Below are 14,384 nucleotides of genomic sequence, written 5' to 3'. Positions count from 1 at the left end.
ATTAGATCTACTGCCACTATCATTACCCCTACACAGCCATCACTACTAGTACTATTATCCCAACACAGCTGCACACACATCTACTGCCTTATCTGGTCCATACTGTGCTGCTACTGCTGGAGCTACTATTGCTGCCAGTTACTACTTCTACATAACTTAGCCTTTCCATATTCACACTGTACTTCTGCTGCTCCTAAATAAAAGGGAGAATTTTTCCAGCCTTGTTCAATTTCAGGACAAGCCACAATTTCATATGACAATTAACACTAGTGTGTATAAATATGAGCAGCCATTCTGCCCCCATTAACTCATAATTAATTTACTCTTGTGCAGAACAAGCCACATTTTCTTCTGCACCACTAACACTTGTGTGTGTATAAATAGGGGCAGAAGAAGAAAGAAGATGAACCTTTGGATGGCGCTGTCAGCAGGAGTCGGAAGCAGGTAGGTATTGGTAACAATACTTTTTTATTTTCAGTCAACGCGTTTCAGGGGCGGAGAGCCCCCTTCATCAGGACAGTATATAATATAAAACAACATTCACATGTGGCGGTTATTTAAACTAAAAAAAGGCGCGTGAGGCCAAACAAAGGTGGAGCAAGGGGAGGGGGGGGGCAGGGAGTGGGTGTGTATCTAAAACTATAGAGAATTGTCGCCGGGCACTCAGCTGTTTGCTGATCCTTTGGACATATATATAGAATGGATCCGATTTGTTTTTGAAACAATAAAATAGAGTAATTATATATTTTACGTTGCTCTGGGACATAGCAATACTGTGTGGTTTAAAAATGGGCCGTATTTAGATTGGTTGTGGATGGGTCAGTCTAGTTTTAATGATTTTTTGGGTGAATGGAGAATTCGGCATAAAATAGTATAAAGCATGGTGGTAGAAAATACATATATATAATGGGACACCTAAACCCAAAATTATATATATATATAAAAATATACATATATATAGTATATAGAAAATACAGCAACACATATATATATAAAAAGGGAAATAAAACGAAATTATATATATGACAATATACATCTCATGTATAATTAAATGGATAAAATGTAATAGATGGTACAGGTGGTAGTATAAAGCATGGTGGTTATGTTGATTATAGATAAAAGCATGCATAAAATATGTATATCTAGATAGATGAATAAATTATACTATATACTATCATGAATATATGTGTGTGCATTCATATACACAAAATTTTCTCATGTGTGTATATCAGCACACACATGAAATTCATAAAATTCATAAAAAAATAGCTACTGATACAATGTTGTAGTTATTTTCTAAGGCTGTATCAATTGTCCATCCTAGACACAGTTTCACAATTGTAGCTAGCAGGGATTTTCTTGGCAGTGATGTGGGACTACAGATGTTTGTTGCATAAAGATACGATTAGGGATGTGAATCAGAGGCCGCCCTTAGCCCCGGTCAGGTCCAACATTCAGAAGGGAGTATAAATATAGTAACCTAAAATATAGTAACCTAAAATATTATAGAGTGTTCTGTTCTATGGGCCCCTTGAGTGGGAGGATCTTTTGATGTTCAAGGCGGACTACCAGGCAACGAGGAGATGTCCTTTGAGAATGTTTATACTAGAGGATGGTCTCGTTTATTTCATTCAGCCCTTGGGGCGCAAGGGTATCTAATTGATACATCCAATAGACTTCTCGTCGTTGTAATGTACTGAACCGATTGTATGGGTTTTCTGGTATGAAATCAATAGGTGTGATCTTGATGGGATGTTTTTCTTTATCTGATGTTGAGGCACAATGTCTGGAGAGGCTATGTTTTTGATAATGTTTTTGGATGTTGTGCCTATGTTGATTTAGCCTGCAGTGTAACTCCTGGGTGGTGCGGCCTATGTATTGGAGCCCGCAGCTACACTCGATTAAATAAATTACGTAACTAGACTGGCATGTCAGATGGTGTTTTATCATAAAGGTGGTCCCATTCTTATTGGACGAAAAGTGTGTGCATTTATTGGTTATGGTTTTGCAGCACAGGCACCGACTCTTTCCACATTTGTAGCTGCCTAGTTTTTTGGGGGGTAACTGTGGTCCAGCCGAGCTGGCTTTTTTATGTTGTTTCGGCTTACTGGGCGCGAGTAGGTTCTTAACCGTCGGGGCTCTCCTGTAGATCATTCTAGGTTTGGGGGGCAGGTGTTTGACGAGGTATGGATCCTGTAATAGAATATGCCAGTATTTTGAAAAAATTGTACGTATATTATTGTTTGATGTATTGAACTGTGTGACAAAGTTTATATTCATTTCTGTATGTGTCCCTTCTCTGTTTGCGGGCTGTAGACAGGTTGCTTGTGTGTCAGTGATGGTTCTACTGTAGGCGTTTTTTATAAGTTTCCTTGGGTAGCCTTTCTCGATAAAACGTTTTTTGAGAATTTTTGCCTGGTTTTTAAAAACACTATCAAGGGTACAGTTTCGCCGGATTCGTTTGTATTGGCTATATGGAATGTTTTCCAACCATTTTTTGTTATGGAAACTTGAAAAATTTATATAACTATTTGTGTCGATGGATTTGAAGTATGTTTGAGTGGCCAGTTGATTATTTTGGGTGGAGATAATGATGTCTAAAAATTCGATCTCACTTTTACTGTATTTCGGGGTGAATTTAATTCCCCAACCTGTATTGCTTATATTATTGCAGAACTGTAAAGCAGTATTCTCATCACCGTCCCATATGATGAAGACATCATCAATGTACCTTTTGTAGTATACGAGTTGTTGGATACGGGGTGTAGTGTTTTGAATGTGTAACCTTTCAAATTCCCCCATAAAAAGATTTGCGAAAGATGGCGCTACTTTCGTCCCCATAGCGGTACCTCTGCGTTGATGGTATATTACGCTATTATAGATAAAAAAGTTGTTCTCTAAAATGAAGCGGAGACTGTCTATAAGAAAAGATACTTGGGGTGGTTTTAGGGTGGGATCTCCCTCTAAAACGGTTTTTATACACTGTATGCCCAGGTTGTGTTGAATATTAGAATAGAGGGCTGTGACGTCCATAGTGAATAGTGCGTATGAATCTTTCCAGGTGATGTCTTTTAGTTCCCGAATTAGCTGACTAGAATCGTGAAGATAACTGGGTAGTGTGCGCACATATGGTTGCAGGAAAAGATCTAGGTAGTGTGATAGGTTACTTGTGGCGCATTTCGTGTTTGACACAATTGGTCTGCCAGGCGGGTGTGTTGAATTTTTGTGTATCTTGGGAAGGTGATAGAAATAGGGGGTGCACGGGGCTCTTGGCATTAGGAACTTTTTTTCTTTTTTGTTTATATAATTTCTATCATGGGCGTCCTTTATTATTTTTATGAGATCCTTATTGATACCTCGAAAGGGATTTTCTGACACTTTTTCGTAATAGGTCGTGTCGTTGAGGATATTTTTTGCCTCCTTCTCATAGTCCGCAAAGTCTTGGATGACTATCCCACCCCCTTTATCTGCTGGGCGGATAATTATATTTTCATTTTCACTGAGTTTTTTCAGGGCATTTTTTTCCGGTTTACTAAGATTATCTTTTCTATTGGGCATGATTGGTATGGTAGTCATTTTTTTGATATCAGAAGATATAAGGTCAAAAAAAGTAGGGATATGGTGTCCCTGACTATGAAGGGGAAAGAAATTGGACTTTGGTCTAACGTCTTGGTGTGTAAATGAGGATAATTTTATCTCCATTGGTTGGTCTATTATTTCTTTGGGGGGGAATTTGATATGTTCAACCTCAAAATGCCTTTTGATTGTGAGATTTCGCCTAAATTTCTGTATGTCTAAGAACAACTCAAAGGGATTAACAGTATTGAGGGGGCAGAAAGATAGTCCCTTCTCAAGGACTTTAGTTTCAGTTGCAGTCAGTATGTGGGAAGAAAGATTAAAGATTTTTATGGTGGAGGTGGTGGCGTGTTTATTTTTTTCTAATGCCTGGACGATTTTCCTTTTTTGGGTGCCTCCTCTACAGCCTCGTGTTCTAGTTTTCTTTTTCCAGGGATTGGTCTGAAGTATTGTGTGATCTGGTGAGCAGCTTTTTGGTGGTGTGGGGGGTGTAGAGGAGGCTGGGCCAGACTGACAGGAGGTGGGGTGGTTTTGGCATGCCCTAAAAAAGGTACTAGCGCGGAGGGGCCAGAATGTGAGTTGTCTATTGTAATGACCTGATTTTTAGCTGTGGTTGCCAATGGTGATGTGTCATGCGTGGTGAGGTTACACAGTGAAGAGATGTCTGTGGGGGGACTATCTGTGGAAAGTGTGGGTGTACGGGGGGTGGGGGAGAGCGGATTGGTGCGTATGGTGGGCAGAGGGTGGGGGGCCGGCCAAGGCACAAGGGGCTCTTGGGTGAGGCTGTGATTTGAAGCCTCTAGGAGATTGGTTGGTACTTGGGACGGGGGATCTATTAGTGAGAGTCGTGATCGGTTTTTATGTTCAAAATATTTGGTTTTTAGTGCCCTAAATTTCTCTATAAAATCATCATTTGCGTTGGTTTCTGTCTGGGGAGGGGCATCTAAGGCACTTTTTTGGACTCTCGTTAAGGCATGTTCCCAAAAAGCTACTGCTCTTTTCCAATAAGACAGTGTGTCTTTAAACAGCATCTGCCCCTGATAAAGGACAATTTTTGGAAGGCTTCTAATATGAAAAAGCATAAAACATGTGATGGCACAGTTTGTTTTTAAACACGCTGTTTGTTAACACTGTCAACCATTTGCTTCAGCTGTTATTGCGTTCAAGAGCTTAAAGTTTGGGGGGGGGGGTTTAAATGAAAAAAGAGAGAGAAAAAGACAATATATAAAAATCTGAGTTCTACGAGACCTCAGAGTGTCATATACCATTTTTCAGGTCAATTAGAGCATTTTTTTATTCTCTTGATTCATGTAGAACTGATTTGGCCACAAATCCAATTTTTGGGGAAAAATTCAATGAATTGGACACAAAATTAATTTCAAGTTCACTCATCTATAAAACTATATCAGTTTCATGAATGCATATCGTGTTAAATTCATTTATTTATATAGTTGTATGGTGTAAACTATAGGAAATCTTTATGTCATAGGACATTCTGTGATGGAGCATAAGAAATATCTACTTGAAAAAAAGAATTTATAGTGTAGTTAAATGTTTTGCTTATAGATCAGAAATATGAGCATCGTTACTTTCCCTCCTGTATCAGTACTTGTACAGTCTTGTACTGCCACCTGGTGGTCACTTTTGGTAAATATATTGCCATCAAGACAAGTAGAAATATTTAAACCCTGCTAAACTTTTTACAGCAGTAACAGTGCCCCATGAAGGTTTCCATACCACTGTGTGATTCTCTGTGATTTTATGGAGGGTTTTTGTTTCTTTGTATGCTCTCCGTGTTCCACCACCTAAAAAAAGAAAACTGACATGCTCCATCAAATGCAATGTAGGAGTATACTTCCCACATAAAGCCAATAGAAACTTAAGACTAGCATCCCTTCTAAAACTTCCATACAAATATTTTCTTTCTTAAAGGGGTTGGCCAAGATTAGAAAATTAAAGCTGCTTCATTCCAAAAACAGCCCCACAGCCTGTCTTTGGGTTGTGTGTGGTATAGCAGATCAGCTTTAGGGCTCATGCACACAACCGTTGTCGGCCGGTGCCTGTATTGCGGCCCTCAAACAACGGGTTCACAATATACGGACACCGGCCATTTGTGCACTGCATCACCGATGCGGATCCATTCACTTGAATGGCTCCGTAATCTGGTGCCTGTGCATAGAGGATGGCAATTTGCGTTCCCCAATGCACGGAACGGGCGGCACATTTTCGTATGCATGAGCCCTTAGTGAAGTAAATCTGTGGACAAGTGTGAGGCTGTTTTGGAAGCATGCAGCCATTTTTTTCCAGTCCTAGAGAATTTCTTTATACTACTGACAAGGAATACTGATTTGCAAGAAGAGAAAACTGGAAGTGAACATCAAATGGAGATCAAACAGAAGTATAGTATATAGAATTCCCATACAGATCTTCACACATGCAGTTTGTTACTGTAGCAAGTTACTGTTGATTAGTACAAATTTTTCATATGGATGTGCACATATGGACCATGGGTATCGATTATACCCTTAGGTTATAAATACTAACAGATAACATTTGTTCCTCTTTGTTATTTTTTTTTTCAGGTTAGATGCGCAACATTTAGGGCACATCCACAAAGAACTAAAATGCTCCAGATGTAGATGGATGTGCATATGGTAAATTGTCTACATTTTACAGTACCAGAAAAGTGCATGTGATTTTCAGAAATCTTATCCACACGCTGTAAAATAAATCCTAAAAGTCATTTATTGTGATTGTGTGGCTACATGCACACCATACAAGTCAGTCAGTGGCATGAAAGGTATCAATGACACTGAAGGACAGGAGAACACCAGGGCCAGACACAACAGGTTCAATAGCACAGCCTACTACACAATTGATCTTAACACAAAAACAAATGAAAAATCAATAAAAAATCTAACACTTCAGACCTTCTGCCATCAGCAAACATTTATCTATTTCTTATTTTTTTCAGCCAGGTATCAGAGGTTTACCTCTGGCTTTACAGAGTAATTTGCCTACAGATTTTCTTATAATTTAAGATGCTGGGCCAGACCATTTATGAGGCAAGATGTGCATCTCTCTAATGGTAGTTGATTGACTAGGACTTGGCCCCCAGCCCTGCACATCCCTGTAGCCATTGTGCCTGTTTTGGTTTTTTTTTGAAAAAAATGCAACAAATAATCCCTAATTACATAAAACATGTTTAGTACGGTGTACATCACAAAAGTTAATACAATAAAGGAAGTAATATACTTTTGTCACTATAGGTATATTGACTTCTGAAACTCAATGGGATTAATATCTGAATAAGATATACATTACATAATCTGTCATTCTTTTTTTTGTTTGTTTGTGAAATTCTAGAGTAAGTTACTGAAATATTTGAACAAGGACCCAAAAATGTTTTATATGAGGTTATCAATTTCAGTAAATAACCATTGTCTTATAGTGGCTATTATTCACTTACTTGCAAATCGTGCCAGAGGTCTTGCATTTTTGTCACCAGCTTCATTTGCAACTGAAAACAAGAAAGAGAAATATATTTAACCATTAGAATTAATAGTATGGGGGAAATGTGTCTTACTTTAATCATAATAACAAACTCCATGGATGTAAAAGACGCCACAATTATTAAAGGGTAACAATTTAGTCACATCTTTGAGACTTCCGTGTGCCAGAAAATAAAATCTATGCTAGCAAGGGATTTGGTGTACATTTTAGGTGTAATTTGCACTAGTATTAGGGTGCACATACTGCTATATGTGTCAGGCCACAGGTGACCCGCCGACACCCCACCCACTTTTTGTAAAATTGGCGAAGTTGGTGGAAGAGTTCGAATTTTGGTGCAAAAAAAAAAATAACACAAACATAAAAAACTGTACATAAAAAGAAGGGAAAATGTTTAAAAAGTGTCTTTCATCCACATGTTGTTGTTACATATTTGATATAATAGTTGCAGAGCTATGATTATTTTTTTCATATAATTTACACTGTGATCAGTGGTGTACATAGAGTACACGAGGTTGATTCCATAGCAGAGATTAAAAATTAGGTCCCTTTTGGGTGCTGCTTGACATCACTGCATTTCTAAATACCTATGGCAGAATGTCCTGATGAGCCCATCTCATTTTTAAGACTCAAATAAGTCATTTTTCTAGTTCCTTGCTTACTAATATTGAGGCATATGTAGAGCCCACATTCTTATGTTGTCACCACCTTAAAATGAGGACAAAGCCAACCAGGGATAGGTCCTCTCTCCAGGGTGCCCTTAGCAGCAGCATGGACTGTATGGTACGTATGCCCTTGACTGTGATTCTCCTGAATTTCCTTTATCAATGGTAATTAAAATGACTGCTCATGAATATTAATTTACCGAGAGTCTTCACAACTGCTAGGCCACGAGTACCTTTCTCAAAGAATTCCTCCTGACCACCTACTGCTGTTGATGTACAGATGTATATGCTAACCACATTGGCTTTTTAAACTAGAAAGCAGTTTCTGGCCAGAGTTCAGACAACACATTTTGCATCCAAGTACAGTAATACTGCTTCTTTAACCCCTTAATGACGCTGATATGGGTTTCTATGGTGGTCATTACTGGGCTTTATTCTAGAGTGCCATGTTTCTACAGTGGGCCACATGCATCTCCCATGCAGTAGAGAGCAGGATCCCGGGGGTCATATGACAGTCGAGCCCCTGCTCCAATGACCCGGACCAGCAGAAGTGCTGATCTGGGCCATCTAACCCCTTAGATGCTGCAGTCAATAAAGATTGAGGGAAGCCGATGTCTTAGCATGGCAGCCTAGGGCCTAATGAAGGCCCCTAGGCCTGCCTTCAGTGTACACCCTATCAGGCTGCACCTCTCACGCACAGCCTGCTAGTGCTTGTCAGTATAGGACTGACAGTATAACACACTGTACTGCATAAGCAGTACAGTGTATTATAGAAGCAATCAGAAGATTGCCTTTCAAAGTCCCCTTGTGGGACTAATAAGTATAAAATAATTAAATAAAGTTTTATTTATTTTTTAAATCTCCAAGTAAGAAAAAAATACAGTTCCTACATTTAAAAAATCCCATCCACATATTTGGTATTGCCACACCCATAATAACCCGCACTATATAGTTATCACGTAAAAAAAAAACAATGGCAGAATTGCTGGGTATTTTTGCTTATTCTCCTCTTTACAGCACTCTCCCTGTAACTGCGCTCTCCCTGTAACTGCCACAGCTTCTAACAGAACAAAAGACTGGTGGCAGTTGAAGATTTAAGATGAGTACATTCGACCAGATCAGTGAGACGGACAAAAAATAAGGAAAAGAACAAACAGCAGGTGGTAATATACAGATAAAGTTTACTGAAGCAGCAGACTGGCTTTACAAATTTTTTTATTACATGCAATTGCAAAAGTATTCAGATCCAGGTGCTGATTTGAAAAATGTGGAATATGTTTTGTGACAGAACCCCTTTAATAAAAATGAACCAGTAAGTCATATGTACACCCAAAATGGTCAAACCCTTTTAATCATATACGCTTCTGTTTATTTCTCCGACTTGACATGGCCAGATAGGATTCTCAGCCTCCAGCAACTCAGCTAGTCCCCATTCACTACAGTCTCTCTATCCAACTCATGTCTTCCAGTGACATTTTTGAGGACTGCCTCACTAGTCCTGATCTATCTAGATCTAACAACTGCATATACCGGGCTCTACAACAGCTGCTTTTCAGAACCTCATCTTTCACAGCTTTCCTCAGACTCTCAGTCACACTCCTCCAGCCAACCAGCATGCTCCTCAGTGGCTGGCTCAGGCCTAAATTTTTGTTTTTTCTTGCGGCATGTCTATCTACTTGCCATGTGCTATAATGCACCCAAACTAACTTGGCGCCAAATATACAATTTTTTTAATTTTTGGGATGCGCCTAAACCTACCTACAAATGCTATGGTGCAAGGATTTTGGTGCCACAATGTTCACCATCATGCCAATGCCGGGCTAAAAATCCTGTTTCTGGTGTCATCAGCCAAACCTGAAGATGGCGATACCCCTTATTACAAAGGGAAGCCAGCTCTTAAAGACGTATTCGTATCACATCACCTCTTTAAGTGGAAAGTGTGGGTTACTTGTATTTAACACTTACCATACCAATGTCACGGCTGAGGATGGGGGAAATCCTCAGCTGTGTGCAGCCAGGTGATGTTATGGCCTACTCGGCCAGGAGAACAGGATAGGGAGCAGGTCACCTCCTAACAGCGTCCCTACCCTGACCCTAACTCCTAACTGCATGGGCCGACCTGAAGGTAGGAGGACCCATGCGCAGGAACCTCGGATCCCTAACTCACCCTCCGTCCGGTCACTGTGCTAGGAATCAGGGTAAGACGACCTACTCCTCCTAGACACGGAGGAGCAGGAGTCTCAACGGCCAAGCTGTTGGGAAAAAGGGGAAACATAAACAGACTAATGGAAATGGCAGGTGAACTAAGTAGCTCAACCAACCTGCCACAGCCTTGCTGACTGGATCCCTGACACAGAGAATCCAGAACCATTAGCTGCACAAACCAACATAGGAAAATCCCAACAGACCATCACCCAGACATGACACATACAGGTAAGCATAAACTTAATAAGACATAAAACCTGAACTTAAACCTATGACCACAGTGGTGGCTCTCACAGAGGAATGGAAAGCACAGGAGACTGCTTCAGCTAGCAAGACTGAAGCAACCTACTGAGCCCTGCTAGAGAGAGGGTTTATATAGGCCAAAGTGGCCACACCCAAAGGTAGGACACACCCAGTGACATCACACACACACTGGGAAGGAAGTTAACCCTTCCAATGCCACAGAAGGGAAAACACACATACATAAAGGGAAAGTGCACACAATAACATACCACACGGTGCACACAACACACACACCTAACAAAAGGTTGCTAGGTGTGACCGCATGCCAGGGCAGCAAGCTACCTAGCGACGCTCAGGCTGCTCTGCTGCTAAAAACAACACTGGTTGCCCACGGCAACCACAAGTGAGGCCACAGACAAGCGGCCCTCACCCGTGGTTGAACGCCCATACAAAACCGCCAGCAACTGCATGCGGTAAGAAGTCACGGTCATGGGCCTGGCTGTGACACTCCCACCCCTCAAAGCCCCCCCACCAAAAAAAGGGAAACTGGTGAGAGACTCGCACAAGGGGATAGGAGAAGGGAACGTCCACTCTCAGGACATGGTTCCCAGAAAGTCGCTGTCAGCTGCATCCTCTCCCAGCACACAACACAGCCAGTCCGACGAGGCCTGCAGCCTGCACCAGCGACACGGAAATGGAACCACTGAGAGTGGACGAGGGGACTCTCCACACACGTCCCCACTCCAGTCGCTGCCAGCAGACACTCCTAACCAGCATACAGCCGGACCACTTACGGAGTGCTGCCAGCAGACGACCAGAGATGGGAACATGGAGAGGGACGAGGGATCCCCAACACGGACACGGAAGGTAAGGTGGCGGGGAATAAGCCACCAACCGTGCCGTTAACGGAGAACCCCCAGGGACGCTCTCCCTCCGGAGAACGCGCATGCAGGCCACAAGGGGATGGCACTGCATGCTGCACCCTCTTCCGAAGGCATGCATACCGCATACCAAACACACACCACGTGTAATAAAATCAGGGGGACGCCAAACGAGGCAACGGTGAACGGATGGCGGGGAAACCCCCAGAACGCTCTCCCTCCGAAGAGCGCGCATGTACCCCTTCCGCAGACGGCGGTACATGCTTCACCCTCTTTCGAGGGAGCATACTCCCACCCCTCAAAGCCCCTCCCAACAAAAAAGGGGAAGGTTGGTGAGGCTTAGAAAACAATGGGAGGGGGGGGAGGGGAAAGACAAACAAAAGGGGACACCAACACGGACACGGTGAGCAAGGAATGGCGGGGAATGCCACTCACCGCGCCGTAAATGGTGAAAGCCCCATAACGCTCTCCCTCCGGAGAACGCGCATGCACCCCATCCGCAGATAGCGGTGCATGCTTTACCCTCTTTCGAGGGAACGCCACGCGAGAAGCCGCTGTGGTCATACTGTCACGGCTGAGGATGGGGGAAATCCTCAGCCGTGTGCAGCCAGGTGATGTTATGGCCTACTCGGCCAGGAGAACAGGATAGGGAGCAGGTCACCTCCTAACAGCGTCCCTACCCTGACCCTAACTCCTAACTGCATGGGCCGACCTTAAAGGTAGGAGGACCCATGCGCAGGAACCTCGGATCCCTAACTCACCCTCCGTCCAGTCCCTGCGCTAGGAGTCAGGGTAAGACGACCTACTCCTCCTAGACACGGAGGAGCAGGAGTCTCAACGGCCAAGCTGTTGGGAAAAAGGGGAAACATAAACAGACTAATGGAAATGGCAGGTGAACTAAGTAGCTCAACCAACCTGCCACAGCCTTGCTGACTGGATCCCTGACGCAGAGAATCCAGAACCATTAGCTGCACAAACCAACATAGGAAAATCCCAACAGACCATCACCCAGACATGACACATACAGGTAAGCATAAACTTAATAAGACATAAAACCTGAACTTAAACCTATGACCACAGTGGTGGCTCTCACAGAGGAATGGAAAGCACAGGAGACTGCTTCAGCTAGCAAGACTGAAGCAACCTACTGAGCCCTGCTAGAGAGAGGGTTTATATAGGCCAAAGTGGCCACACCCAAAGGTAGGACACACCCAGTGACATCACACACACACTGGGAAGGAAGTTAACCCTTCCAATGCCACAGAAGGGAAAACACACATACATAAAGGGAAAGTGCACACAATAACATACCACACGGTGCACACAACACACACACCTAACAAAAGGTTGCTAGGTGTGACCGCATGCCAGGGCAGCAAGCTACCTAGCGACGCTCAGGCTGCTCTGCTGCTAAAAACAACACTGGTTGCCCGCGGCAACCACAAGTGAGGCCACAGACAAGCGGCCCTCACCCGTGGTTGAACGCCCATACAAAACCGTCGGCAACTGCATGCGGTAAGAAGTCACGGTCATGGGCCTGGCCGTGACAACCAATGGAGAAGATATCCACAGACCAGAATTCTTCTTCCAGACTTTATCAACAGTCTGTGTCAACTGTGATATCCAATCTATTTTATAGATGAGCATGGCAGTAAAATGATTTTCCTTCTGATATTCCATAGATGGAGTATGTTAGAAGATTACATTGGTGAAGTTTGGAAAGCTTGTATCAGTCTGTTGCCACACTAGGCTTTTTTCCTGGCACTAGTTTGGCTTTTTTTCCCGTAGAGAAGTCTATGAGAAAACATCTGAAAAACACGACACCAAAAACGTTCTGAGATAAAAAAATTAATAAAAAAAAACCGAGGAAGCAAAAACAACAAGGAAACTGTTTTACAATGCCACTACAGTGTTTGTAATTTCCTATTAGACAGCATGTAACATTCGACCACAGTTATTTCTTCCATAAAATAAAAAGACAAAAAATGTGGCTTTAAAAAATAAAAGATGTAGTGTAAAAACCACCTTAAAAAGCTAAATTTTACTATGTACGGTACATAAAAAGTGGAACAGCTGCTCATAGCAACCAGTCAGATCACTCCTTTCATTTTGTGTCAGTGTCTGAGGCTGTGAATTGACATGTTCCCGTTATATAACATTTCATCAAAAAGTCAGCCAGTCAAAGAGCAGCACAATTTACATCTACATCAGTGCAGTCCTATTATCTGTCTTGCCCAATGAAAAGGTTACAATACAAACATATTTTTATAGTTTAGACAAGGTTAGAAAATGGTATTTCTTCAGAGGTATCTCTGATAATATTAACATTCAGAAATACAGAAGTAAAATTGATTCGTCCCCATGGATTAAATGATCACCGAAAAATGTTTGCACAACAACTAGCGATGAGCGAATTTCCTGAAATTCATTTCAGGTCCGATACTAACAAATTGGTTGGCAGATTTATTCTGGCACAAATAAATTAGGCCCAAATCAAAAATGCTTTGATCCTTCTTTGATGCAGTCTTCCTAGGACTGCAACCAACAACTTTCAAGCTAATCCCAAGACAGCATTAGTAATGCTAAAGTGATATATAGCTATGGGTTAACAGATCAGGGCCAGCACTAGCACCCGGCATACACGGGCAAGTGCTGGGGCCCACTCCTGGGGGGGGGGGGGCCCACTCCTGGGGGGGGGGGGGGGCCCACTACGCAGTGTGTGCCAAGAGGGGAGGGTTGGGGCCCTGGCACTACCTGTCCCGATCCCTGAGGAGTAGACACATGTTCTGCAGGATGCGGTGGCGTCACAGCTCAAAGGGAGCGCGTTTGATAGTAGAAGAGGGGGGTGTTGAATATTTGCATAGAGGCGTGGTTATGCGATGTAAGCACACCCAACACATTGGAGCTGCTGTTAGGGGGGAGGAGAATCTGAGTGGCCAGCGCTCTGTTCGTGTAGAGCGGGAGGGGAGGAGCTGGGCACCCAGGCTCTGGAGCTATAAGAGCAGCAGGTAGGTGCTGGATCCCACCAGACACTCTGCATGGAGTCTGAACCGGGACTGGACTGTGACCCTGAAGACCCCTCTTCTGGACAGTGCATGGTCTATATCGCTTCCAGATCTGGAGATTTCAGGTTACAATGAAGTTGATAGGGAGATGAGCTGTGGCTTCCCTGCACTTCAGCAATGATAGATATGTAAGGGAACCATTGGGGGGGGGGTGTCATTATTCTGTGTGAGGGGCCCATTGGGGGGGTCATTATACTGTGAAGGGGCCACTGATAGGTAATTATACTGTGTGAGAGCCC

General features: G+C 42.9%; 1 protein-coding gene across 1 annotated transcript in view; it reads right to left on the bottom strand.

Moving 5' to 3' along the window:
- The window catches only part of LOC121002484 (calcium/calmodulin-dependent 3',5'-cyclic nucleotide phosphodiesterase 1C-like), a 233,207-nt gene that overhangs the window by 15,869 nt on the left and 202,954 nt on the right, over positions 1 to 14,384 (bottom strand). The window contains exon 2 of the mRNA XM_040433936.1: positions 7,046 to 7,096. Coding sequence (XP_040289870.1) covers positions 7,046 to 7,096 — 51 coding nt within the window. The remainder of the gene's footprint in view (positions 1 to 7,045; positions 7,097 to 14,384) is intronic.

Source organism: Bufo bufo, chromosome 5, assembly GCF_905171765.1.
Source record: "Bufo bufo chromosome 5, aBufBuf1.1, whole genome shotgun sequence".
Taxonomy (NCBI): Eukaryota; Metazoa; Chordata; class Amphibia; order Anura; family Bufonidae; genus Bufo; species Bufo bufo.
The sequence above is the reverse complement of the archived record's forward strand: the minus strand, read 5'-3'. Positions and strand labels throughout refer to the sequence as shown.